Here is a 23713-nt window from a genome sequence, read left to right as displayed (position 1 = left end):
AGCATGCAGTGTCAATGTTAGGGGCAGTGAGACTTGAATAGCCTAACATAAAGGACAGTAAACCCATAATGAGCAGAGCAATAGCAAGTAAAAGGAGTACAGACAGGCATAAAACAACAGAAACCGCATCTGAGATTAAGAACAGTATATACATTATCTAAACCAGTTTAATCCGAGTAGGATTACAGGAAACCTGGAGCCTACCCAAGCAGGTTTGGATGTAAGGCAGGAAAAATACCTGGTATGCAATATGTATGATAAGGCTGATGTTAAGAACAAGAAGAATATGATATTTCAACTATCTATTTTGACAGCGAGAGAAAAATATTGAAAAAAAGGAGACAAGTATTTTAAAATATAATTCTGCTAATGGATTACTTTCACAATATCAGGTATTTTTAGTTGTGAATATGAACTAAAAAAGACAAATTAATAAATTTAGAATAAATACAAAAACCCATTAGTATGTTTAGTTTTTCATCACTTGGCAGACTCTCTTCGCCTACCTACCTTTGTTTGCATCACTTCATTGTTAAATGATGTTTTTAAAAGAAAAAGTGATTGGTCAGTAACAATATGCTGATCTTATATGATGACCTTGTCAGTCTCTCGATCAGTGCAGTTTTATTTTCCAAAACCAGGAGTGGCCTCCCCTCGACTTTCTTGTATACTCAGATATGGGGATGGATATTTGAGGAGTAAACCGCGCAAGACAATGATTATATTTTTATATTATGTACATTAAGAAACCATCAACAACAAATCAAATGAAATTAATAATATATAGAACAATTATTATACAAATAATAAAAGCTGAATAAATCGGACTCTGCAGCTGAATGAATTAAAAAAAAAAAAAAAAAAAAAATCGAGTATGTGTTCAGGTAAAGTATCACTTCTGGGTGATGAATTTGGCCCAAAAGTTAATACAGATCTACAATTGTGGTGTAACAACCACATGCCGAATTTCATCCATCTATCCGGTTGCGTTTTTGACTTATCATGTTTACACACACACAGACACGTGTGCACGCTCGCACACACACACAATTCCAAAAAACAGTATTTTTGGACTCTGGGAGGTCTATAATATCAAGATTCATCAAAATATTGAGGTCAAATTTTTTTCATGATTACTATACTTTATCTATACTTCGCAAAGGACAAATCGTTTTTACTTTTTCATATACGAAGTGACAGGTGAATTGCTGTCAACAAAAAGCAGTCACCTGAGAAATAAACTGAAACGTTACTCACTCGTAATTTTTCTGTCCATATAATAAATGTTTTGTTAACCAGCACATTCTGATTTCAGCCGTTTGAATTAAATCTTGATATACAACAAGCGCAAAGAAAGGTGGCACGTAATTCGCTTTCTATTTCACACGCTTTACGAACCCGCAGTCAGCTTGCTCTGTCACCACAAATGCTGTGTGTACACCTGCCGTTCACTGGATGAATATGTGTGGGGAGCTCGTGGTGGATGAATTTCTATTTTAGAGTTAAAACTTACAAGGGTTAAAAACTAACGGCAAGAATATTCATTCTAAAAACGAAAACTAAAAATATTTTAGTAAATTATTATTTTATTTCAGTAAGTCTTTCCAGCTACTTTAATAGTTTCATTTAGTTTTAGTTTTTCATTTCGGTTTTGTTAATTATTTTATTTGAGTTTACGAAAATGTTTTTCTTAATAATAGTTTCAGTTTTGATTGTAGTTTTCGTTAACTATAATAACCTTGTTTTACACCGAATAAAATGTATGATTAAATACATTAGACTAGGTTTAAATATAATCTGTATGAATGGATTTTGCTTTATATTCCCATTAAATATACAATTATCAGTATTTCATGATTTTACTCAGTATTCCCATCTCCTGCATACCTGCGTTTTCTTGTCCTCATGCAGCAAACCCCTGGCTTCTTCTTTACACCTGTACCAAGAACACAGCAGCAAGAACAGGGGTTACAAAATACACAACTTGCATGATATTTGCATTAGTCATACTATAGACAACTTGGGGTGGTTAACAAGCTTTCTTGTAATTGTCAAAGTTCACTCCAAATCACAGAAGTCCTACCTTTCTGCCTCACTGGCCAATGCTTCAATTTTTTCTTCCAAAAGTTTTTCGCTTTTCTGAAGCTGATATATACCAAGATCAACATCGCCTACTGGAGATACACGGCTCTGCCCAGGCTGAGTAAACTTTACAATCTGAAGAAAGAATAAATGGGCTGAGCTGAATTTCTACTTTACATGTTTTACTTGCCATTTTTTCTTGCAGTTGTGGGCATACAGTATGTTGTCAATATGTCCTACCTAATATCACTAGAAAACAATTTTGATGAAACCTTTTATACTTGGAGAAAAAGAAAATTGTAGTTTTGCACATGCATGCTTGTTTCATTTTTAAAAACAACCATTTCTTTAGGTTTTTTAGAAAATTCACCGGCGTTACATACACTTCAAAATCCTCTACAATGCTTCAGGTGCCACAGACTTACCAAAACACAAGTAAAGCAAGTCTCACCTAGCAGACTACCAATGGAACCTTTCCCTGAACTTAAAGGAAATGCTGGGTTCTGCATAATGCCAACTGGTAGCTCGTGCAAGCCACCCACAGTTCTATTTGCAATCTGTCAAGCACATAAGGGTGTCTCCGAGTCATTCAGAAAGCATCACTGTTGGAGAACACTGCATCTAATCTTTGCCAGACGCAGTGGAACAGTTATGGTCAATGACATTCACTATTTGTGCTGCTGCTTATGCTTAAAGAGAAAGGTTAGACATTCATATATGGGTCTACTGCACTAAACTTGTAAAGGACCATGTTTTCAGTTTCCTTTCAAGAAGCCAAGAGGTTTCTAAATTTTGCAATCAATAGGCCCAGATTATGCAGCAATTTAATTTATCAAGGCCTACTGTGTACCTAAAAGGAAACCATTAATTAATTTTACTTTGTTTATCTTTGCAAGATAGCAGCATTAGGCCTTTCAGAAATATTAATAACAATTTGTTTAGATTACAGGAATACAAAAATCACATGGAAAACTTCAAACTTAATTTGTAACATAACGTGTTCATTTTCTCTATCTACAGTGATTTAGCTGTGTCATCTACAAATTTTACCAACTTCTTTGGTGCATTTTATCTAAGTCACTGACTTAAATTAAACAGAGCTGTGTCCCAGCACTGATGACCACTGAATGTCATCATCCAATTTGTCTGAATTGACGTCAATTTTACGTCATTACCTATTCACCATCAATACCTCCTGAATAGTTGCTTTCGTATCTTGTCTTTTACAATTACTTTCATTAATTAAACTTTTACATATGAAGATAAAGGGCCTTTAGTTTCTAGGGTGGGCCCCATCTGTTACATTAACCTGTTACTGTCATTCATTTGTAAGCCAAGCAGTTAATGCTAGCCATTATTCACCAAAATATTACAGTGATGCCTTTTCTCCAGGATGCTTTTTTTCAAGCTATTGCATATGCTTCTGCTTCTTCATATTAAATGTGCCTGGATTGTATGAAGTATCACTCTAAATCTAGCCCATTACTTTTCAACCACCGCTACACTGAACATTTACTTATTGGAGACTTTCTTTTTCAAAACTAAACTTAATCATTTTCTCTGTCACAAATATAACACTTACTGCGGTATGGAAACTGGATCCTAACAAACAGAAAAACAAAAAATATTTATGTTTCTCTTTTGTAGCAGATAAAAAGACTTCAATTTAAAATATTCAAGCATGGTAAGAAAAATAAATCACATCTTTTGAATTAGAATGTCAAAGAATGGTCATTTTAAACCTCTGCTTAAAGTGAAAAAATATTCTCATGACAGAATTATTGGAAGGTTCGTTAAATTATATGGTGCACTTTTACACCCTTTCAAACTAAAATAACTGCTTATCAATATAAATAAGTAACTACACTAACACTTCATGACGATGTACAACAGAGAAAATGGTGCTACCTGATGAAATAAATAAAATAGTAGACAGACGTTATGGCAATCTAGTAGGCATAAATAGACAAATCTATCCAATAGATCTTAGAAAAGAAATATACACATTTACAGGCTACTTAAAAGCAAGTATACCTAAAAGACTATTTTAGCAAAGCTGTTATTTATCAGTGTTTTTCTTAAAAAAAAAAAAAAACGTCTATCTTGATCTCAGATGTTTCTCTTTACTGAGGTGGTTGGCCTAAAACAGCTTATATTTATCATAGGACCTCACCTTTTCTCCATCATGTAACGTCACATTGACTTGCTTTTCTCTCTGCAATTGCAACAGTGCCAGGCAAAGCGTGTTTTCATCTGGGCAGATGTCAGCAGCAATGGCCCGCAATTCCTGGAAAGGAACCAGTGCCTGCTGTGCGGCTGGAGAGCTGCGGTAAACTTGAAGGAGTTTAGAAGCTTTTTCCTGGCAAACAACAAACAAGTCCACTATATCAATCTGCCTCTTAGCTGTGAAGATACTAAGTAGACATTTCACCATTCTACTTACATCATTATAAACACTACCTTATTTATTAAAAAATGCACCGATAGCCCACAAAATACTTATAAATAATTTAACCTGAAAACAGTAATTTCCTCTTTCCTACAGATGAAAGAAAATCATGGGAAATTTGGAAAATGGAGTGAGCCTCCTCTTTTAGAAAAGCACAGTATAGTGTCAAAGAGTGATCCTGTACATCCTTTAACTACTTAATAGATAAAACATAACAGAATTCTTCCCAGGGCATCCAAGCACACAATGAAAAAGTTCCACAAACAGTACAATACAGTGGAGCTGGTTGAAATTAGCATTTACTATTTGAGCAAAAATTGTAAACCTGGGGTTAAGCAGCTGCATTTTTACAGGCATCAGCAATTCAAGCCTTTCAAGGATAGTACTGTAGGATCACTAAATAGCATTGTTCTGACACTTCACATGATTTTGAAGGTAAAAGCTTTAAAAACGAATGAATGAATATAAAAATGAATAGATGAATATCATAGCAATTAGATGGTCCTCTTAAAATCAGGATATAACAATTTATCCCACAATACATGCCAAATTTCACCCTGTCTGTAGATGGTCGAAAAACCACATATATGGAGCACAAAGCAAACAGGATAGTTGAAGATATTAAGCTAGATTCTAAGAAGAAAACAAATACAAGAACTGCAATTTGTTTGTATGATTATTTTGGTCGGAATGTTTTAGTTGGTGGCTTCCTTAGTATTATTTGTACCCCTTGAAAAAGCTGATTTTTTCATTGTTGGTAAAAAAAATTTTTTTTTCCCCATGTGTAACAAACATGTAAATAACAAAATGTCAACATGCATACAGAAGGAAAAGAATGATAGATCTTTTGATACAGATTTAGTACACATCCTTCATGTGATATTTTTTAAAAACAGTCGGCAACACACAGCCCAATGTCGTAATCGGGATGGTAGAAGTTTTTCTTTGCGCACTTTAATTATATTTTTTCTGTTGTTTAAGCATGAGAGAATGTTAGTGCCTGATCTGCATGAGCATCACGCCACTTCTGTTGCTGTAGGCTACCACAGCATAAAGCTTAGCGACTTACACATTTCACCTGACACAAACTACAGTTGCTGCATTGTGAACAGTACCTTAGGGGGCTAATGAGAACTACTTGTCTTTAAATACAGATAAAACAGAGATGTTAATTGTTGGAGGGAATGACACTGATCATAACAATATTTTGTCATCATTTAACGCAGTTGGAATCCCCATTAATTATACTGAATCAGCTTGCAATCTAGGAGCTATCCTTGACTCTAGCATGTCATTTAAAACGCACATTACAAAGTTGTCCAAATCATGTTTCTTCCATCTTAAAAATGTTAGGAAATTAAGGCGCTTTCTAGATAAACAGGATTCTGAGAAAATAATTCATACATTTATCTCTAGTAGGATTGACTACTGCAATGCAGTGTTCATTGGATGTTTAAACTGTTCTCTATACAGCCTCCAGTTAATCCAAAATGTGGCTGCAAGAATTATTACAAGAACAAGAAAATACGAACACATAATTCCAGTTCTTAAATCCTTACACTGGCTCCCGGTTAAGTTTAGGGCAGATTTCAAAATCCTCCTTTTAACATATAAAGCATTAAATGGCCAAGTTCCGGCTTACTTGTTGGAACTTATCATGACTTACAAACCACAGCGCACATTAAGATCTCAAGATGCCGGTCTGCTTATGATTCCAAGGATTAATAAAACTAACAACGGGAGGTCGAGCTTTTAGTTACAGGGCCCCTAAACTGTGGAATGGTCTGCCTGCCACTATAAGAGATGCCCCTTCGATCTCAGCTTTTAAATCCCAGCTGAAGACTCACTACTTCAGTTTAGCATATTCTGACTAGAGCTGCTGATTAACTGTACAGACTGCACCTCTGTTGTTAATCATTAGCACTAAAACATAAGTAACATGATAGTTATAATTGGATACTAATCCTCACCTATTCTGTTTCTCTTCTCGGTACTCAAATGTGGCACTTGGTGCCACGGCCCACCTGTCAAGTTGTTTTGCCTGCCTAAGGTAAAGTCATCCCTGATGGTGGATCACAGAAATCGTGGGAAGGAGGAGTCCTTTCATCAGATTGGCTGGCACAGCGCTGTTTCAGCCATGGAATGACCAAATGGGGGAGGCAGCTTGATGGAGGAGGTCTCCAGGACACTAAATACAGTAATCCCTCCTCCATCACGGGGGTTGCGTTCCAGAGCCAACCGCGAAATAAGAAAATCCACGACGTAGAAACCATATGTTTATATGGTTATTTTTATATTGTCATGCTTGGGTCACAGATTTGCGCAGAAACACAGGAGGTTGTAGAGAGACAGGAACGTCATTCAAACACTGCAAACAAACATTTGTCTCTTTTTCAAAAGTTTAAACTGTGCTCCATGACAAGACAGAGATGACAGTTCCGTCTCACAATTAAAAGAATGCAAACATATCTTCCTCTTCAAAGGAGTGCGCATCAGGAGCACAGAATGTCAGAAAGAGAGAGGAAAGCAAACAAATCAATAGGGCTGTTTGGCTTTTAAGTATGCGAAGCACTGCGGCACAAAGCTGTTGAAGGCGGCAGCTCACACCCCCTCCGTCAGGAGCAGACAAAGAGACAGAGAGAGACAGAGAAAAACAAACAAGCAAAAATCAATACGTGCCCTTCGAGCTGCAGCATGTCGCTTCACGAAGCAGCTGCACAGAAGGTAGCAACGTGAAGATAATCTTTGAGCATTTTTAGACGAGCGTCCGTACCGTCTAGGTGTGCGAACAGCCCCCCTGCTCAATCCCCCTACGTCAGGATCAAAGAAAGTCAGCGCGAGAGAGAGAGAAAAGTAAGTTGGGTTTCTTCTCAGCCATCTGCCAATAGCGTCCCTTGTATGAAATCAACTGGGCAAACCAACTGAGGAAGCATGTACCAGAAATTAAAAGACCCATTGTCCGCAGAAATCCGCGAACCAGCAAAAAATCCGCGATATATATTTAAATATGCTTACATATAAAATCCGCGATAGAGTGAAGCCGCGAAAGGCGACGCGCGATATAGCGAGGGATCACTGTATATCCAAATCTTCTTATGTGATATCATCTACTGTTAAATTCTGCTCCATACTTCTAAAATTTTTATTTGTATACTGTATTGAGGATTTGTTCTGTTCTGTGTATTGTATTGTATTGACCCCCTTCTTTTGACACCCACTGCACGCCCAACCTACCTGGAAAGGGGTCTCTCTTTGAACTGCCTTTCCCAAGGTTTCTTCCATTTTTCCCTACTAGGTTTTTTTGGGGGTTTTTCCTTGTCTTCTTAGAGAGTCAAGGCTGGGGGACTGTCAAGAGGCAGGGCCTGTTAAAACCCATTGCGACATTTCTTGTGTGATTTTGGGCTATACAAAAATAAATTGTATTGTATCGTATTGTAATGTCTTTTTTATCTTTCTACTTGATCATAATTATTTTGTCTTTTTGCCACACAGCTACTTGAATCCCACTGCAGCTTTACATAACTGAATTCAACAGGCATATCATGCCAGTTTGGTCGTATGGTATCATATGCATTAGTTTCACTATCTGTATCAATGCCTGATGGCCAATTCAGATTGTCATCACTATCACTTGATTTAACAAAAAGTTTGGATTTGGTTTATTCTAAAGCTGGCTTTACAGCTTATCGTTTACATGCCATTGTGTTTTAGTTGAAGGCTCCACCCAACTCATGAATATTGATGCTTTACCTCAGAGTGGCAAAATGTATAGAAATATTCATTATGTTTTGGATGACATGACATTATTTTATCCACTAGATGGAAGTAGAATACAGAGTTATTCAGGGTTAACACAGTAAAAGCAAATCATTATCATCACACCAAATCTGACCCGGGATAACCTTAATTGCATAGAATTCCGAGTCAGATTAACATTCTGTGTTAACATCAAGGGGACATTTTCAATGTATGGAAAATGAAGAAATCAATTCTGTCAAGTTACTACATTTATGTGTATGTAGATCATTTGCCCATACAAGTACACAGAATTTAAAACTAGACAGACAGACAGACAGGAGTGATAAAAATGCAGGTACTGCCATTTCTTCCCTGGACAGTTTATAACATTCACCGTTAAAAAGCTACATATACCCCAAAAATAAAACAACATAAAGTTATCTAAGTTCTATGCATACCTTGACAAGATCAATCATCACATAAGTCTCCTCCAAGGGCACACGGTTACTCCCCAAGATGGTTGACAATGTCCACTTTAGTGGTTTGACAAGTAGCAAGCCCACACCCCAAGAAATCCATCCTGCATCTACATTTGCTGCAAATTCTGACTCTTTCTGAAGCTTTCCACGTCTGCATTAAATAGGAAACAGCAAATTAGGAACATTCTAGTCCACCGGAGATGATGCCCCAAAGAAGCAAAAAAACTTAACATTCACATAAGCCTGCAGAAATGGGGACACCAATGCTAATAAATAGTTCTTTAGACATAGGAGAACTACAGAAAAGGTCCATGGAAAAATTCCAATACAAAGATGAAAAATATCAAGAAAAACAAAGACATCTGGAAAAGAGTGCCCTGCAATAGGAAATCTGTAAACTTGGATATGATTTTAGTGTCTTCATGCATCACCAGGAAGAGATGTAATTATATTGAAGGACTGCACATAGGTGTTAATATTCTCATTTTGAAATGAACAGTTGCATCAATATATTAATGAATGAAACTTTTCATTTTGATTGTACTCTTGTTGAAGCTTTACTGGCCGGGTTAGGTTTATTGCAGTAAATTCTTCCTTTCATACAAATAACAGCTCCTAGTGTGCAGATAGCCCTTCCAATTTATATTAAATCCTCTTGTAAAGTGTTTGGCTAATGATTTGTTCCACTGTGAGGGTGGACAGTAAGAAAACACAGCACAACTAGTATAGTTCTTAATGGTCTGCTACGACAATAAAAAATATGCACGGATTTGTACTGTATAAGACTACTAGAAAAAAAAAAATCACAGAGGAAACTTAAATCCTTTACTTCTCATCACCTTTCTTTGTTAACGGATTGAAAATATAACTCTTAGGGGTTGGGGAGGGAATAATACATCTACTCCTCAAACAAATGGCAAATGTCAACATCAAAATTCAGCTTGCTTCATAAATATTAGATGTAACTTATCTTTAGTGCTATGTGGTACTAAAAATAATTTCCCATAAAGCATGGTGATTCTCTTTAGTATTCTAATCAGCATGGAGCAAAAGCTGTTAGACAGCTTGATGCACAACCCCTGCTGAGGGCTTATTTACATTATACTGTTTTAAATAAAAATGGACAGCAGAAATGCACATGTAAAAACGTCAATTTTATTGCAGAGAAACTGGGGTTCTACTCAAAGCTCCTCCATCCCTACCTTAATTATGGAAAGATACTTCATTCCAAAGTGTATTCAGATATATTGTAGATATACTGTATATACAGTGCATCCAGAAAGTATTCACAGCACATCACTTTTTCCACATTTTGTTATGTTACAGCCTTATTCCAAAATGGATTAAATTCATTTTTATCCTCAGAATTCTATACACAACACCCCATAATGATAACGTGAACAAATTTTGAGATTTTTGCAAATTTATTAAAAATAAAAAAAATTGAGAAAGCACATGTACAAAATTGAGCTCAGGTGCATCCTGTTTCCCCTGACCATCCTTGAGATGTTTCTGCAGCTTAATTGGAGTCCACCTGTGGTAAATTCAGTTGACTGGACATGATTTGGAAAGGCACACACCTGTCTATATAAAGGTCCCACAGTTGACAGTTCATGTCAGAGCACAAACCAAGCATGAAGTCAAAGGAATTGTCTGTAGACCTCCGAGACAGGATTGTCTCGAGGCACAAATCTGGAGAAGGTTACAGAAAAAATTCTGCTGCTTTGAAGGTCCCAATGAGCACAGTCGCCTCCATCATCCGTAAGTGGAAGAAGTTCAAAACCACCACCACTCTTCCTAGAGCTGGCCGGCCATCTAAACTGAGCGATCAGGGGAGAAGGGCCTTAGTCAGGGAGGTGACTAAGAACCCGATGGTCACTCTGTCAGAGCTCCAGAGGTCCTCTGTGGAAAGAGGAGAACCTTCCAGAAGGACAACCATCTCTGCAGCAATCCACCAATCAGGCCTGTATGGTAGAGTGGCCAGACGGAAGCCACTCCTTAGTAAAAGGCACATGGCAGCCCGCCTGGAGTTTGCCAAAAGGCACCTGAAGGACTCTCAGACTATGAGAAAGAAAATTCTCTGGTATGATGAGACAAAGATTGAACTCTTTGGTGTGAATGCCAGGCGTCACGTTTGGAGGAAACCAGGCAACACTCATTACCAGGCCAATACCATCCCTACAGTGAAGCATGGTGGTGGCAGCATCATGCTGTGGGGATGTTTTTCAGCGGCAGGAACTGGGAGACTAGTCAGGATAAAGGGAAAGATGACTGCAGAAACGTACAGATACATCCTGGATGAAAACCTACTCCAGAGCGCTCCTGACCTCAGACTGGGGCGACGGTTCATCTTTCAGCAGGACAACGACCCTAAGCACACAGCCAAAATATCAAAGGAGTGGCTTCAGGACAACTCTGTGAATATCCTTGAGTGGGCCAGCCAGAGCCCAGACTTAAATCCGATTGAACATCTCAGGAGAGATCTTAAAATGGCTGTGCACCGACGCTTCCCATCCAACCTGATGGAGCTTGAGAGGTGCTGCAAAGAGGAATGGGCGAAACTGGTCAAGGATAGGTGTGCCAAGCTTGTGGCATCATATTAAAAAAAACTTGAGGCTGTAATTGCTGCCAAAGGTGCATTGACAAAGTATTGAGCAAATGCTGTTAATACTTATGTACATGTGATTTCTCAGTTTTTTTATTTTTAATACATTTGCAAAAACCTCAAGTAAACTTTTTTCACGTAAAAAAGTACTAGCCATACCCCGCACAGCAGTGAAACAAGACAGTGAGGAGGGCCCTGGCTAGCTACCTACTCCTGATGTCACACTTCCTCTCCCCTTGGCATGCAGCCTCTGTCTCGGATTAGTGTGAATTTTAAAGTGGATTTTATCTATACTGTGTATATAATCTTCGTTCGGCTGCTTCCGTTAGGGGTCGCCACAGTGGATCATCTTCTTCCATATCTTTCTGTCCTCTGCATCTTGCTCTTTTACATCCATCACCTACATGTCCACTTTCACCACATCCATAAACATTCTCTTAGGCCTTCCTCTTTTTCTCTTGCCTGGCAGCTCTATCCTTGGCATCATTCTCCCAATATACTCAGCATGTATATCTCTCTCGATTATATATATATATATATATATATATATATAAATATAGATATATACATACACACACACACACACACACACATATACAGGTGCTGGTCATAAAATTAGAATATCATGACAAAGTTGATTTATTTCAGTAATTCCATTCAAAAAGTGAAACTTGTATATTAGATTCATTCATTACACACAGACTGATGTATTTCAAACGTTTATTTCTTTTAATGTTGATGATTATAATTGACGACCAATGAAAGTCCCAAATTCAGTATCTGGGAAAATTAGAATATCAATTAAGACCAATGCAAAAAAAAGGATTTTTAGAAATGTTGGCCAACTGAAAGGTATGAACATGAAAAGTATGAGCATGTACAGCACTCAATATTTAGTTGGGGCTCCTTTGGCCTGGATTACTGGCAGCAATGCGGCGTGGCATGGAGTCGATCAGTCTGTGGCACTGCTCAGGTGTTATGAGAGCCCATGTTGCTCTGATAGTGGCCTTCAGCTCTTCTGAATTGCTGGGTCTGGCATATTGCATCTTCCTCTTCACAATACCCCATAGATTTTCTATGGGGTTAAGGTCAGGCGAGTTTGCTGGCCAATCAAGAACAGGGATACCATGGTCCTTAAACCAGGTACTGGTAGCTTTGGCACTGTGTGCAGGTGCCAGGTCCTGTTGGAAAATGAAATCTCCATAAAGTTCGTCAGCAGCAGGAAGCATGAAGAGCTCTAAAACTTCCTGGTAGATGGCTGCGTTGACCTTGGACCTCAGAAAACACAATGGACCAACACCAGCAGATGACATGGCACCCCAAACCATCACTGACTGTGGAAACTTTACACTGGACCTCATGCAACGTGGATTCTGTGCCTCTCCTCTCTTCCTCCAGACTCTGGGATCTTGATTTCCAAAGGAAATCAAAAATTTACTTTCATCAGAGAACATAACTTTGGACCACTCAGCAGCAGTCCAGAGGCGAGACGCTTCTGACGCTGTTTCTTGTTCAAGAGTGGCTTGACACAAGGAATGCGACAGCTGAAACCCATGTCTTGCATACGTCTGTGCGTGGTGGTTCTTGAAGCACTGACTCCAGCTGCAGTCCACTCTTTGTGAGTCTCCCCCACATTTTTGAATGGATTTTGTTTCACAATCCTCTCCAGGATGCGCTTATCCCTATTGCTTGTACACTTTTTTTCTACCACATCTTGTCCTTCCCTTCGCCTCTCTATTAATGTGCTTGGACACAGAGCTCTGTGAACAGCCAGCCTCTTTAGCAATGCCCTTTTGCGTCTTGCCCTCCTTGTGCAAGGTGTCAATGGTCATCTTTTGGACAACTGTCAAGTCAGCAGTCTTCCCCATGATTGTGTAGCCTACAGAACTAGACTGAGAGACCATTTAAAGGCTTTTGCAGGTGTTTTGAGTTAATTAGCTGATTAGAGTGTGGCACCAGGTGTCTTCAATATTGAACCTTTTCAGAATATTCTAATTTTCCGAGATACTGAATTTGAAACTTCCATTAGTTGTCAGTTATAATCATCAACATTAAAAGAAATAGACATTTGAAATACATCAGTCTGCGTGTAATGAATGAATCTAATATACAAGTTTCACTTTTTGAATGGAATTACTGAAATAAATCAACTTTGTCATGATATTCTAATTTTATGACCAGCACCTGTATATACACATATACAGTTAAGGCCATAAATATTTGGACAGAGACAACTTTTTTCTGATTTTGGTTCTGTACATTACCACAATGAATTTTAAATGAAACAACTCAGATGCAGTTTAAGCGCAGACTTTCAGCTTTAATTCAGTGGGGTGAACAAAACGATTGCATAAAAATGTGAGGCAACTAAAGCATTTTGAATGGCCAAGTCAGTTACCTAATGTTAACCCAATTGAGCATGCATTTCACTTGTTGAAGACTAAACTTCAGACAGAAAGGCCCACAAACAGCAACTGAAAGCCACTGCAGTAAAGGTCTGGCAGAGCATTAAAAAGGAGGAAACCCAGCATCTGGTGATGTCCATGAGTTCAAGACTTCAGGCTGTCATTGCCAGCAAAGGGTTTTCAACCAAGTATTAGAAATGAACATTTTATTTCCAGTTGAAGGGATTGTGTTAAAAAAATGCTTTAGTTACCTCACACTTTTATGCAATCGGTTTGTTCACCCCACTGAATTAAAGCTGAAAGTCTGCACTTCAACTGCATCTGAGTTGTTTCATTTAAAATTCATTGTGGTAATGTATAGAACCAAAATTAGAAAAAAGTTTGTCTCTGTCCAAATATTTATGGACCTAACTGTGTATATAATTTTACTGTTTTGCTTACAGTATGTGCCAAGCATGAAGTGCTTATGACTTGTGCAGAGCTACATAAAAGAAGCAGCTTTCAAACAAATTTGATACTGGAAAACAAAAACCCTTTACAAAAACAGGATTGTGCCTTTATACAAATGATTCATCACTACCACAGAGAGAAGCTACTGTATGTATTGCCTGAGCGATACATGTTTTATTGGAATGCCTGAGCAATGCCTGTTTTATTGTAATGCACATTCAAAACCCAGACAGATTTGCTTATCTGAAACACATTACATTCAGTCATCAATCAATTATATGTTTCTCCTATCAGAAATATCAGATTGTGACCAGACCTATGCATGTAATACTCCGATCTACACCCTGTCAAGTAGGATGCCATGGCGCAACGTGTAAGGTCAAAGGCTTTGCCTCGGGAGCTAACGTTCAAGGTTCAATCCCCGCAAGGGGAAGCAAAAATGCATACACCTGATGAGTCTCAATAAGGGCGAAACACATGTTGTGTACTCTTCATATTATTTGGAAGGTACTATATATCATGTCTATGATCTGCTTCTCACAACTGAGAGGCTGGCTGACAAACCACAAGCATTACCTGGTAAGTGACCACCCAAATATCAGATTGTGATCAGACAAATGCATATTTTATATTATTAAGATTGGAAACCCCTCGGAGGTTGCATGATAATTTGTTTGGTCTTCATAAGAGAAGATCACAGCAATATGACATTTTTTACTAGAAAAATGTAGTCAAGGGGATGTTTACGAGACCAAAATTCTCAGTGTAGCATTATTGAGTTGTATGAAATAATATGTAAGAAATGGGATGTAATAAAGTTTGAGCACCCTTTTAAATTGCATTAATTTGAAGACCTGTAGTCATTTAAAACTGACAGGTTGTAGCACAAAATTGCTTTGATTAGCTCATTAGACCATAAACTACAAAAAGAGATGCAACCGATCATGAAAAAGGTTATTTAACATAGGTAATTGTTAGTTGTGCTTGTCCTTGGTTCTCTCTTAGAGAGTGGCAACATGGCAACCTTCAAAGAACTCTCTACTAACCTAAAAACTATGATAATTCATTGTTATGAATTAGGAGAAGGGTACCAGAAATTCTCACAAAGGTTTGGTCCGTCTGTCTCCACAGTCAGAAATATAGTTAGGAAATGGAAGGCCACAGGAACAGCCCTTGTGAAGGAAAGATGTGGTAGGCCAAGAAAAATATCTGAAAGGCACAACTGAAGGCTGGTTAGAATGATCACAGACAAACCATAGAACACAACCAGAGAGCTACAAGAACATCTGGCTGCTGATGGTGTCACTGTACTTCATCCCACAGTCCAGCGCACTTTGCACCGAGAACAGCTCGGTGGAAGGGTGATGCGCAAAAAGACTTTTCTAAGTACTCGCCACAAGAAAAGTCGCATGGAGGGATGCAAAAGTGCATCTGGACAAACCAGAAACATTTTGGAAAAAAATACTGTGGACAGATGAGACCAAGGTAGAGTTATTTGGTCACAACCAGAGGTGCTATGCATGGCAAAAAAAACAAAAAAAAAAACACACAGCATTCCAGGAGAAGAACTTGCTGCCTATTGTAAAATTTGGTGGAAGGTCCATCATGTTATGGGCAGTGTGGCCAGCACAGGTACTGGAATTTGTTAAAGCTGAGGACCGCATAAATTCCTCCCAGTATCAGCAGATTTGTGACAAGAATGTTCAAGAGTCAGTCACAAAATTACGTTGGTGTTGGATGTTTCGGCACAACAATGATCCAAGTCACAGTTCAAAAACTACCAAAGAATTCATGCTGAGGCACAAGTACAATGTTCTAGCATGGCCATCCCAGTCCCCAGACTTGAACATCATTGAAAATGTATAGATTGATTTGAAGCAGGCTGTCCACGCTCGGAAGCCATCAAACCTGACTGAACTGGAGGCATTTTGTATGGAAGAATGGTCCAAAATATCACCAGCCAGAATTTAAGGACTTGTCAGCGGCTATAGGAGGCATCTACAGGCTGTTATTTCAGCAAAAGGAGGCTTTACTAAATATTGATGGGATTATTCCTTTGGGGTGCCCAAATTTATGCACCTGCCTATTTTTGTTTAAATGCGCATTAAAATTGGTTCTGTTGGTCCAATAAAAAATATTTCACTACTGAAATGTTGCTGTTTCCATAAGGTATAAAATATGTTAAAATGAACTTGCTGCCTCAAAAGCTTAGCAAGCTGTAAATTGATACAGTGATTTTATCAGGAGTGCCCAAACTTTTACATAGCACTATATATATTAATTCATACATACATACAGTATACACACACACACACTGCAATATGTATATTTTATTGCAGTTTGTGGATGATAGATTGGGTGTGTGAGATTTCATATGTACTGCAGCACATGATACCTGCTATAACATAAGTAATTAAATAAAACTCAGTTTGGCTTTTGTCCCCAATTTGCAGGTACAGCAAAATGGCAATATGGTAACCTTATTTGTTTTTATTACCCATTATCTTGCAAGTCAGGCATTTAAAGTAAAAATCTCAACAATTTTCAGCTAATGCAGCTACCAATTAAACAAGTTTGGTAGAATAAATCACCCTGTCTCATTTTTATCGTGTCCAGATTTTTTGTTTTATTTAACACAGTCAAAAAGAAAGCAATACATATTAAAAAAAAATAATAAAAAAATAAAGTCAGCATGGGAAATAAACCCCCAAAGCATTCCTGACCAACCCTACTACGCCATTCCATGCCCCGTACCACACGCAGCAGCTAATAACCACACCACTCATTTATATAAAAAAAAATGTAACTGGTTACATGGGTGATATAAAATGACATGAAGAAGGAAAAAAAAAAAAAAAAAATCACAGTGACTTTGATGGGCTTCAGAATGTGCCCATCATTTTTTTTTCCCAACAATCAATTCTAAAAAAATGATTTTAAAAAGGCAGGAAAACCATTGATCACACCTTAAATAAAAACGTGATCCCTGACTTCACCAACAGGGGCCATTCAAGAAGAGAAATTACTTTACAAATGATTCATCACTACCAGAGAGAGAAGCCATGTGCTGTCTGAGCAATACCTGTTTTAGTTTCAACAGCTGAATTTTATAAAAAGACAAAAAAAGCAAACAAAAAATACTTACAATCAAGTGTCAGTCTTAGTGTTTTGTTTTTGTCCCGATATCATCCGCACTGGTAAGTCGAATTATAGACGAGAGACTTTATTACTTCTCTACCAACTGGTCATTTTTTATTACAAAGACATCAAAACAAACACTGTTCAAAACATTCTTCTAAAAACAGAACATTTCAGTCTTTCTGCTGCACTTGGTCATTTACCAAATGAAGGTAGCTAGTGTCTTCTATGAAAAGAGGAGGCTGACCAACTCTTTATGGATAAAATGTATTAAATAAGAGAAAACCTGAACATTTTAAGTAATTAGTTGCAACATGGCATCGTAATACTGTAAAAATACATTTTTTGTTAAATTACTGGAAAGTTATGTCATCTTAGAAGTAAATTGAGTGCTTTGACTGAAAATACTAGTACTGTGTGTAATATGTGAACTTACCTCTTTAAGAATATCACCCAGACTGATCTGGGTTTCAGCATTGGTGAATTGATGCCCCCTCCAGCCCACAGAAACTGTGCATTAGATTAAATGAGTTTGAAAATGTATGTATGCTTAAAGCTGGCGATTTGAAACAGTGAAAGAGGACAGGAAAAAGTTGTGTCTCATATTGTATTTGCATGAGTGACAAAGAAACTGTACTTTTATTGGTTCAAGCCAAAGAGATGAATACCTGCTACCAGAACCATGTGAGGCTCACATGTTTTCACAATTAATCTTTAATACATTTCTTATAAAAATAAACTTCATTCAAAAAAATGTGTACAAATACATTAAAATGGTATCCAATGATATCATCAAAGTTTTCATTTATACTACGATATTAATTTTTGGCTATACCACCCACTCCTACTTAAAGGGGCCTAACAAAATAAACAGGAGATAAAATTAAGTGTGCGAGTTGGAAATGCATACCTTATCATGTCCTGCAAAATCGTGCCCAAGCCTAGTGGAGAAGTTCCTTTACGGCGGAATATGTCATTGAGCTCTCCAAGTGAGATACTGACAACACCTCGCTGCCGGCAGGTGTTCACAATTAATGGGCACCAGAACTCCATCTTGCCATCCCAGTCCAAGCTGTTGACCTCCCTGGTCTGCTTGAATGCCGAGAAAAGGTATCCCATTCGTTCATCATCTTCCCACTCAGGAGGGAACTCTGTTTTGTCACTCTTTACGGGACTTTTCCCCACTTCTGTCAGAAACGTTACAAAAAAAAAAGTTTTGGTGAAAAAAGTCCAGGAGAGGTTGACAATGATGATGCATATAAAATTAATTTTTAAAAAATAATGCAAAATAAAAAAGACAAGTCAACAGATTAGCACAATGGCCATAATGTGAACCACATAGTACTATACAAGAGCATAATCTACTGTAATTATGTTCAATAACACAAAACCTGTAAATAATATCATTTAAACTTTACATTATATAATAATTTCAATAATGAATTTTACTTTATATGTACACATTTAGAAAAAGCATGTTAAGTGTTTTGCTCAGGGTCCCAGAATCAATAATCTGGCGAGACTGCACAGTACAATTTTAATGCTTCCAGACATTCCAACATTTAATAATTAGGCCAGAACTTGCAAAGTGACATAAGGAATGTTGGCCCAATATTTCAATTAATGAAATCTTCAATGTTTGACTTTTCTTTCTAAAATATATTTTGATTTTAAGAATTAAAATCTAACAAGTGGCTTATTATTATTACTATATACTTGGTAAGTGCTTAGTTTAATAACCGTTATAGACAAAAAGTCAATCAGCCATTTTATAAACACTGACCACACTGCTATAAACCAAAAACCTACTCATTTAGAATGTGGACCACCTACAGGCAGATAGTATGGTCTACTTTCTTCAGCATTAGACTCGTAAGCCACAAGATTATCAGTTAAATTTCCACATTTAATATGTCTGTGCTCTAAATATTAAAAACATGAAAAACAAATTAAAGGAACTTTAGGATGATGTTCACTGCAGAAAGGTGTCATATCAAATAAAGTGTATTGTACTCAGTCCATATACATACCACAGCAAACTGAAACATTGAGTGTTACTTGTCATCTCAAAGTGTCACTTCTGAGAGAAGTGAGAGAAAGTTGTCTGGCAAAACACATAATGCTTCTTGTACTTTTTGCAAGTTACTTTACTGGCTGGTTCACTTTCATATACGTTAAAGACGTTTTGTCTTTAGTCGAGGGGGCTGACTCTGCGTACATGAGAACTGACAGCCAATGAATGCTTATTCAAAAGTACAATGCATAAAATGTAGCATTAAGTAATAAGGAACACGTGTTTTGACCTCACAAACAAAAGAAAAGTCTGTTTGTCTGATGTCTTGTGTTTTACATACTAACAGAATGGAAGAAAGGGCTGAAATTGACTTTGAATGAACCCCAGCTCTTAACCCATCATACAGCACTGGCTCTGTCAAGCTGCATGGGTGTTGTGGACCTCTCCAAACATAAAAGAAGCTTGTCTGTCTAATGTTTCGTGTTTTTTATACCATACTAGAATTGGGGGGGTTGGGGGGGTTTGGGGTGATGGGGAGGGAGCCAAGATTGCTGCTGAACTCTCCGTACATGTTAACTCTTTGCACAGCACCGGCTCCATCATGCAGCACGCAATTGGGTGTCAGAAAAAGGGCCAAGCAGGAAAGTGCTGGAATAGCAGCACTAGGGTCAGACATGCATAGCAATCTTCAGTCATGTAATCTGATATGGTGGAGCAATGCAATCAATGATTGCGGTCAGCAAATCTTGCATAACCCACAACAAAAATTTGAATAATGTAACATCGGCTTTAATTAAGTCACGTACAGTATGTCTAATTAGCACACAAATGAATGAAACATTGAAGTAGCAGCTCTGTTGTAACATTCAGTGTCATTTGCACCTGTGTCTGCACTAATTGTCAGTATCTGGATAAAACTGAAGGAGCAAACTCCATACAAATAAGGTGAAATGAAATAAAAATGGTGTTTTAAACTATAAAAAAAGTTTTCCATTTTTTTAATGCAAATATCATACTTCACTTTTCTGAATGCAGAATAAGAAAAGAAAAAAGGCCAACTAAAGAATTGGGTTGATAGACACAAGAATGATCCAGTGATTTGTGAAAATGCCTCATTGTGACTGCAACTGCAAAGTCAGAACTTTTCTTTCATTTCAGTCATTCTGGTGTATATCTGAGAGGGTTTTCTTATTTATAATAATATATTTAAAATGTATTATTAAGCTTGAATAAAATGCCAAATAATGAAAAAATAAAAGTTCTATGTATCAAACTTGGGAATTCCTGCACTAGGCCATCCATGACGATTTGTCAGCACTTTCCAAATTTCAGTTTTGAATATAGGCAGCCGAGTAATTAAAAAAGCACCTTGAACTTACTAATGCATGGACTATGTGGGTGTTAAAACTGATGTATGATTTTACTAGCAAGTATTTTGCTGACAAGGTATTAAAACATTCAATATGAAATACAGGTTATACTACTTTATGGGTGTTCACATTAAGGACCACACTCACACGGTTAACTATTTACTTCAACTATTTTCATTGCAAAAGTGTTACTGGTCACTCAGGGCAAAAACCACTTTATATCTTTCTTCCGTGGTCACTCTGCTCAATAACAACTGATTCATCTTCATCCCCTCAGATCTACAAACACCTCCATCCAGCCAAAATAAGGTCTACTTCTAAAGACTACATTATATGGGGTAGGTGTTAAAATCTACACAATGTACCACTTTTGTATTTTTTTTTTTGCTTGTTTCTGTGCACAATGGTCTTGTTTGCATCTGACTTGTACAAAACTGCGATGATGTCGATTGTTTTTGTTCGTATTTGCATATGTGACTGTAACATCTAGACAAATTACTAACAATGTTGCCTGGCAAGCAATAGATTGTCTTTCAGTTATTGGTTGTTGCGACAAAGAAATTACGTAATTTATTTAAGCCATTTATAATTAATATAATCCAAAATCACTTGACGCGAAGATGACAAAACCTAATAGTTTAATATAATCCAAAATCACTTGACGCGAAGATGACAAAACCTAATAGTTATGTATGTAACCCACGGAGAAACACTTTAAACAGCCTTAAGATAAAAAAAAAAGGGGGGGGGGGGGGAGGTCATACTGCCTTTTCAAATGATAATTCCGGGAGCTAAGGGTCTTGTCTTTCTTTCGGTTTTCCTTTTGATGTACATTAACAATAAATAAGAAAAAATATACAAATAAAAGAAATGCTTTCCTTAAAGGACACTTAATACAAATACTGTACCACATTGGTCATGTTTATTTCAACATCATAACCGGCATGCATTTACAAGTGTCATGAAGCTACTAGATTACCTTTCTCGATCGAAGTGTTCGTCCCAGTCTGCCCGGCAGGGCCAAGGCGAGGAGGCGATTGTGCCGGGGGCTTGAACTCTGACCTCTGCATTCTGAAATCCTCCTTGAAAAGAAAGATGTGGTCCGGCAGCTGAAAGTTGCCTTTTACGTTACAGTAAGACACCGAATGCGAGTTGTCTGTTCCCGAAAGCTATGCATTGTTGACAGGTCTTTTCTTTAAGGCCATTTCTTGTTTACATTCGGGAGTCTCGCTTTTCCTTCACCTCACCTCTTGCGATGGGGCTCGGTTTTTGGTTTTTAGTCGTTTACCGAAACTAAACTGTTAAGTGAGCGACTATTTTAGTAAAATAGTAAAAAGATTCGCATGTTTAATAAAAAAACATACATAAAATAAACTACATTATGTGCACCCGAAAAACAAAACGTTTCAACATCAGAAGGTGTAAAACTGCAGTTCCGCATAACTGGCGGATACAACAGCCAATGAAACTGGACATTAAAATGGTAAAACTCCTCCCCTTTGTGACTAAAAAGCCTAAAATTGCAAAGGCAGTAAGTAGACGTGCATTCTTTACTTACGACATACGCGCAATTTACCTATCCCAATAAGACCACTGGATCATTCAACTTATTTTTCAAGAATTAAATAGATAAACTTAAAGCCCTGCAAGTATGTAAACTGGAAGCGTAAGAAGAACCAATCAACTGCTAGAATGACGGATGATCACGAGCTCTTTGAAACACCATACGGAAGCGAACAACCAATAGAAAGCTAAAGAGTATTTAGGCCCCGCCCTTTAAAAAATGTGCTCCGCCACGAACATAGAAACGCTATGCGCAGCCGTGTGTTATTTTGACAAGCAGCTATTCAGTTACGAGAGCTAATTCCCAGGGTTAGTATTCTGAAGGTTATGATTTTTTATAGTGTTCACTTAAATTTTGTTTATAAGTTATCTCCGAGAATGGAAAAATGTATAAATGTAACGATACGCCAAAGTATTCTTTATGCTTCTTTTTTAATAAGTAAAAAAAAAATAAGTAAGGAAGAGCTCATTTCTTCATGCAGCATTACTGCACGCCCATGCAATAAAAATGATTTTAAGCTTGCTCATACTTTAAATGCCTTACAGATAGGGTTACCAGATTAGAAAATTAGAAATAAAATTAAAATCTCTCTCTCTCTCTCTCTATATATATATATATATATATATATATATATATATATATATATATATATATATATATATATATAAATTTATACATGCCCCCTACACACCCAGACCAATATATTATATAAAAGTAAAGAAATAAGTTTAAAACATAAAGCAAGGCTTTTAATGGGATATGAGGAAAACAAAAGTAAAATCATTTGAAAATTATTTAATACATGCTAAAAAAATCTGTAAAAGTGAAATCATTTGAAAATATTTATTTAATACAGTTAACAGAGAAATATTATTATTTAATACAGGCAGTTAGAAAAAAAAGTGGACCGTTTCAAGTAGTAACAACACACTTTGTCGACACTATATGATGCAATGCTGATACAGAACTGCACAGCAGCGCTGCTGTAGGGCAAAACAGTAAGAGTGTCGCTGTCCTCAGCCAACCATAGCAGCTGAACAAGTTGCAAACAGGCAGAAAACACTAGTTTCCTTGTTACATTTGGGTTATTTTCATCAAGAGAATCTGAGAAAAGAAAGTATAATTACTTATAAAGTTACAACTAAGTACCGTAAAAAGGTAGTAAAAATGTATTTTTATTACGAATTTTGAAAATGAACTAAATACAGGACATTTGGGTGTCCCAGAAAGGTCAGTACCAGACAGGGGACAAAATTATTATAAGGGACGTTTGACAACCCTACTTACAGAATGCCTTACTGTAAATGTGACAGCTAAGTTAGAACTTTTTTTTTAAATTTTCTTGCTTTATGTATTTGTTTATTTTAAGAGCTTCTGTAAAAAGCCACATTTCCCCCTGGGGATAAGTAAAGTTTGTTT

General features: G+C 37.2%; 1 protein-coding gene across 1 annotated transcript in view; it reads right to left on the bottom strand.

Annotated features, from left to right (window-relative positions):
- Window positions 1–22351, bottom strand: part of chmp7 (charged multivesicular body protein 7) — a 37054-nt gene extending 14703 nt beyond the window's left edge. Inside the window, exons 1-6 of the mRNA XM_028799472.2 lie at window positions 21710–22351; window positions 18257–18533; window positions 8728–8899; window positions 4256–4441; window positions 2084–2217; window positions 1888–1936 (exon numbers count right to left, since the gene is read on the bottom strand). Of these exons, the coding sequence (XP_028655305.1) occupies window positions 1888–1936; window positions 2084–2217; window positions 4256–4441; window positions 8728–8899; window positions 18257–18533; window positions 21710–21800 (909 nt within the window). The 5' untranslated portion in view covers window positions 21801–22351. The remainder of the gene's footprint in view (window positions 1–1887; window positions 1937–2083; window positions 2218–4255; window positions 4442–8727; window positions 8900–18256; window positions 18534–21709) is intronic.
- Between the last annotated feature and the right edge of the window lie 1362 nt (window positions 22352–23713).

The sequence above is a fragment of the Erpetoichthys calabaricus genome, chromosome 1, assembly GCF_900747795.2.
Source record: "Erpetoichthys calabaricus chromosome 1, fErpCal1.3, whole genome shotgun sequence".
In the NCBI taxonomy this organism is placed as follows: Eukaryota; Metazoa; Chordata; class Cladistia; order Polypteriformes; family Polypteridae; genus Erpetoichthys; species Erpetoichthys calabaricus.
Note: the sequence above shows the minus strand (reverse complement) of the source record. Positions and strands in the feature narration are given on the sequence as shown.